At 54.0% G+C, this 5,139-nt stretch overlaps 3 protein-coding genes across 3 annotated transcripts; all 3 read right to left on the reverse strand.

Moving 5' to 3' along the window:
- Positions 1–204: 204 nt before the first annotated feature.
- Positions 205–690, reverse strand: LOC149375321 (uncharacterized). Its single transcript, XM_089589239.1, has one exon. The coding sequence runs from the start codon at positions 688–690 to the stop codon at positions 205–207; it is 486 nt and encodes a 161-aa protein (XP_089445365.1).
- Positions 691–1,065: 375 nt separating this feature from the next.
- On the reverse strand, positions 1,066–1,823 carry LOC149375322 (uncharacterized). Its single transcript, XM_089589240.1, has 2 exons — positions 1,709–1,823; positions 1,066–1,658 (listed from the first exon to the last, which is right to left on the reverse strand). The coding sequence occupies exons 1-2, from the start codon at positions 1,821–1,823 to the stop codon at positions 1,066–1,068; spliced, it is 708 nt and encodes a 235-aa protein (XP_089445366.1).
- Positions 1,824–2,098: 275 nt separating this feature from the next.
- LOC149375323 (uncharacterized) lies at positions 2,099–3,256 on the reverse strand. Its single transcript, XM_089589241.1, has one exon. The coding sequence runs from the start codon at positions 3,254–3,256 to the stop codon at positions 2,099–2,101; it is 1,158 nt and encodes a 385-aa protein (XP_089445367.1).
- Between the last annotated feature and the right edge of the window lie 1,883 nt (positions 3,257–5,139).

Here is a 5,139-nt window from a genome sequence, read left to right on the forward strand (position 1 = left end):
ACCGCTCCGCAGGAGCACTAATTGTGCAGAACGAAGGAGGGCGCGCACGCCGTCTCCTTATCGGACGTTAATCGCAGAAAACGAGCTAAACAATCTGCCCGCATCGCTCTTGGAGCGACATACTAGTCGCTGCCCGCCAAGGCGGGTCGGCTTTCTTGACCATCAGGGGGGTGGCGTTGGTAGACCGAGGTTAGCTATGGGGAGTCAGGCCAGTTTGACAATCGGTCGCACGTACTTGCCAGTCGCTGTCTTCACGGTGACTGCGCGCACCAATCCATCAGGACCAGGCTGGGCGCGAATGATGCGACCTAGCGGCCAACAACTGCTCGATTGAAGGATAGTGGCGTCCAGTAGGATGACAAAGTCGCCAACGGCAAAACTTCGGTGAGCAACGGTCCACTTTGGCCTCTGCTGGAGTGTATTAAGGTACTCTTGGCTCCAGCGTGACCAGAACTGAGCTCGAATGGCTCTTACGAGGTCCCAATGAAAGAGAGCGTCCAAGTTCTCAGTGAGAGGCCTGGGCTGGATGATGGAATCGAGTAGGGCTCCAACAAGGAAGTGGCCTGGTGTAAGTACCTCGAGGTCGGAAGGATTGCCGGAGAGCGGTGTCAAGGGCCTTCCGTTGAGCACCATCTCAATCCCAACTAGTACGGTGGAGAAGTCCTCGTAGGTCAGGTGACGGGAACCCATTACGCGTCAGAAGTGGCCTTTGACTGACTTGACAGTGGCTTTCCAGAGTCCGCTGAAATGTGGAGCTCCAGGGGGGATGAAGTTCCAAGAAATACCTTGCGAAGCAAGAGAGCTGGCAACGAGGTCCTAATCGATCTCCGCAATTTGTAACGCCTCACGCAGCTCCAAATCAGCGCGGCGAAAGCAAGTAGCATTGTCGCTCCAGAGTTCAGAGGGTCGACCGCGACGACCGGTGAACTGAGCAAGAGCACCCAGTAAGGTGGCTGTGGAGAGATCACCAACGAGCTCGAGGTGTTGGGTCTTTGTCATCATGCACACAAAGACGGCGATGTAACCCTTAGTAGTGCGTATGCCTCGTCCTTTTGACGCAAGCACTTAAAAAGGCCTGGCGTAGTCGACACTCCTGCGGCCAAAAGCGCGGGAAGGTGTGACTCGTGAAGCTGGTAAGGGGACCATTATCTGGATCGCGGAGCGACCCTGGTGTCGAAGGCATACGACGCACCACCGCAATTGAGCCTTGATTCTGCGTGGGCCACCAAGAATCCATGCACGCTTGGCCACGTAGGTGCTAGTGACCCTGTATCCACCATGAAGAGCTTGAGTATGGGCCCAAGAAAGGACCAGTGAGGCGAGCGATGAGGTTCCGCTAAGGATCGGTGGATGCCACTCTTCGTAAGGTAGCAAGAATGAACCCAGCCGCCCGCCGACGCGCAGAACGCCGTTGGTGTCGAGGAAAGTCGCAAGAGGAGTCAAGGGGTTTCCTTTTGGCAGTCGCTCACCGTTCTGCAAACGCGCGCGCTCTTCGCCAAACGTTTCCGATTGGCTCAAACGGACGGAGGCCAGGAAGGCATCTTGAAGCTCGGCGGGGGTCAGTGGTGAGAGCACCGGCGCGGCAGGACAGGTGGGCGACGCAATTGGCGCCGGACCCACCGACGAGTGCGCACGAGAACGAAGAGTAAAGTGTGAAGCTTGGAATATCGTTCACGTATGCTAGGCTCAGCTAGATGGGTGGCGTAGCAGGCCAACGGCAAGGGTGTCACCTCTTGAAGTGCTTCCTGGGGCCAGGCTCGGTCGTTGTCGGTGAGCCACGGCGGACCATCCCACCACAGGAGTTCTTGTCTAAGACCGGACATGTCCGCGCTTTGAGTGGCCACGTCGGCTGGATTGGACTGCGATGGCACGTATCACCAGGTGCTCGAGGGTAGCGTGTCCTGCATCTGGGCCACGTAGTTGACGACGAGGGCGTTGTTGGTTAGGTGATTGGAGCGAACCCAGTGCAGCACAATTTGCGAGTCGCACCAGGCGTGACAGCGCTCAATCGGAACTGCTAGTTCTTCGGCCGTCGAGCGCAGAAGCTTAGCAGCCAGCAGGGCGGCGCGAAGCTCCAAGCGAGGAGTGGTCATCCGGGCTACGGGCTCGGCCATTGGCTTAAAAGTGCGGGTGGGTGCCAGCTTTGAGCAAGGAGGATGTGGCAGCGGACAGAACCGTCCGCGGCCTGGAGTCTAGAGTACAGGACAGCAGCCATCACACGGTGGCTGGCATCAGAAAATACGTGCAGGTGAATGTCCACTGACGCGACCGTTCCGATCCAACGAGGCAGGAATAGACCAGAGATGGCTTGGAGCTCGGTGGCAAAGGCAGTCCACCTTTGAATCATGGACGACGGAGCAGACTCGTCCCAGTCCAGGTTGGCTCGCCATAAGTCTTGCAGCAGGAGTTTGGCATTCAGCACGGTTGGCGCAAGCCAACCGCATGGATCAAACAGGCCCGCGAGCGCTGCGAGCATGGTCCTCTTGGTGGTTTGGTGCTGGATGAGGGAAGGTGTTAGCAGGAAGCAATCTGACGGTGGGTCCCAGCTCACACCGAGCTCACTGACGAGACCTTCAGCGCTAAGCTGACACCAAGTGGGCCGCAGGCGCACGTAGTCGGGGAGGTCGTCTAGCAGCTCGGGCACATTGGCTACCCACTTGCGCAGAGGAAACCCGCCGACTTGCAGAAGTTCAATTAGCTGGTCACGAATATGTCGGGCCGTGGCGATGTCGTCGCCACCGGAGAGTATGTCGTCAACGTAGCGGTCGTTCACCACCACCGGAACTGCCTCGGGCCAACGGTGTCCTTCGTCCTGGCACAGCTGCTGCACAGTGCGCAAGGAGAGGTACGGTGAGCACGAATCGCCGTAGATGACTGTTAACAGCTGGTAGTGCGTGGGTGGTTGGTTTGGATCAGGGCTCCACAAGATACGCTGTAGGTCGACGTCACGCTTGTCAATCCAGATCTGACGAAACATCATGCGGACGTCGCTGCAGAAGGTGATTCGGTGTCGTCGCCAGCGTAGGAGCACGCTGGGGAGCGCGGTCTGCAGCCTAGGGCCCGCGAAGAGGACGTCGTTTAAGCTGTAGCCGCTCGATGTCGCTTTCGAAGCGTTGAACACGACGCAAGGCTTGTGGCCCTTATCGCTGCTCTTCCAGATGCCGTGATGTTGGATATAGTGCACTGGTCGGGGCGATGCCGTGCGCAGATCGTCAGGCAGCGGCCTCATGTGGCCCAGAGCGATGTACTCTGCCATAAATTGCACATACTCAGCACCCATCACTGGAGTCTGCTGGACGGCGCCGACCGGACGGACCGTTGTCAGGGGGTGGTGCGAGGGTGCTTCTCGCGTTGTAGAGGTGTGCGCGTGACTCTATGTACTCAGCCTCCGATGTCGAGTACATTTGGGTTAGTGACTCCTGCTTCTCGGGAGGAGGCGTCTCGATGAGCCTCAGATGATTGGCCTGAAAGTCGCTCCAGTAGCCATCCAGTGTCAGAGCGCATTGGGTGCCAAATAGGTTAGCCCAGCCTTTGTTGGACCTGGCAGAGCAATCATGAGCTTGACGGTTGCTAGAAGCTGCTATTGCCGTCGGGCCGACCCTGGCTTTGTCCTGACTTCCACCAATTAACACGTATGTGTGCAGTTAGACGACGGGGAGAAGAAGAGAGAACGAGAAAGAGAGAGACTCACACCTTATGGACACACACACACACGCACACACGCATGTACGCACCCACACGTCCATGCGGGCGCGTAGACGCTTGCGTGCATCACGCATTGAGAAAGGGAGGTTAAATGCTAACCTTGACAAACCGCCCGTATTGCGTTTACTCTCGTCATGACAAGGTATAGGTACACCCGTAAGGAAGGAAATGTGGCCACCACTACTGACAAAATAACCACTACCGGTGACACGGCTTCATGTCTGCCATGGCCATATGTATGACAAGCACTGGACCATGGGCTATGCAGTGGCCGTGGCAGCCTTATATTCAACTTGTAACGCGGATGCTCGTGAGGAACGCGTTAATGACGGCATGACCTCGTCGTGGCCATGATCAGGCAACGCAAGCCGAACCACGGGCATGATGGCGTCCGCGATGGCTTACCACAACCAACACTTTGACATCAGTAATAGTATACTCACATTATGTTGTGTGCTGAATGCTCTCCTTGGTTCACACCTGCTCTGCAATGGTTGCTGTTTGTTTCTTACTCGCTCAATTATTCGGCTCGAAGGACCAATGTTCAGTTTTAAAAATCTTTATTGAATATGATTTAGTGCCTAGTACAGAGTTGCAGACAATTATATCACTTCTGTAGATGTAATCTCTCTCAGCTCTTTCTTCCTTGGGTCCTCGATCGTCAGTCCGTCAGCCCGCGCGCGGCTCGGCTGCTCCGCAGGAGCACTACTCGCGCAGAAAAAAGGAGGGCCCGCGTGCCGTCTCCTTGTCGGACGTTGATCGCAGAAAACGAGCCGAACAACCACCCACAACAAACGCGATTAAATGTCTCCTACAATGGATGGTTCACAGATATCGCTGTAAATCATGAGCATCGACGGTAAAGCATTGGCGAGATTCGCTAAATGAATGGATCGAATTTTATAATTTTCCAAGAAAAGACTCGTTGCACTTTCAAACCTCCAGATCTTACGTAATTTTTCGGACAGTAGTAAATAGCAATACATGTATTCACTGCGCACTGTTTCGGAACAGACTAACTTAGACACTACGTAACTGCCTCTTTATAAACTGAAAACCACGTGATTTTGTGTGGTATCCAAACTATTAATTTCTTGTATCATTTCTTCAATATTTGTGTATAGACCGGTTCGTATGTAATTATCTACATGAATCGCAGGACGTTCTGTGTATACATTATTGTGTAGTCGTGGTAAACATTTTACGAAAATTTTTCTTTCGTTATATTTTATCACATGTTGAAGCGTCAATGGTAATTGAATCTCTGCTATACCAACACTCCATTGACCTTGAAAACTAATTTTCTGAGGTAATCTTGTCACGTAGTGCGCAGTAGTATTATCAGGATACTACTGCATGCTACTGTTGCTAGGCAACACAACGTGAAATTCGTCCTTTATTTTATATCTTTGAAATAATTACCTTTCACCCAGG

The sequence above is a fragment of the Copidosoma floridanum genome, unplaced genomic scaffold (genome assembly GCF_036245765.1).
Source record: "Copidosoma floridanum isolate Cflo_tuat_1 unplaced genomic scaffold, Cflo_Japanese_pri ptg000008l, whole genome shotgun sequence".
NCBI classification, from domain to species: Eukaryota; Metazoa; Arthropoda; class Insecta; order Hymenoptera; family Encyrtidae; genus Copidosoma; species Copidosoma floridanum.

Bases quoted from the DNA above. Each gene is read 5' to 3' on its own strand.
- LOC149375322 (XM_089589240.1), bottom strand. From the start codon at position 1,823: ATGTCCGGTCTTAGACAAGAACTCCTGTGGTGGGATGGTCCGCCGTGG. The intron at 1,659-1,708 runs GCTACGCCACCC...CGATATTCCAAG, and splicing joins GACACCCTTGCCGTTGGCCT to CTTCACACTTTACTCTTCGT.
- LOC149375323 (XM_089589241.1), bottom strand. From the start codon at position 3,256: ATGGCAGAGTACATCGCTCTGGGCCACATGAGGCCGCTGCCTGACGAT.
- LOC149375321 (XM_089589239.1), bottom strand. From the start codon at position 690: ATGGGTTCCCGTCACCTGACCTACGAGGACTTCTCCACCGTACTAGTT.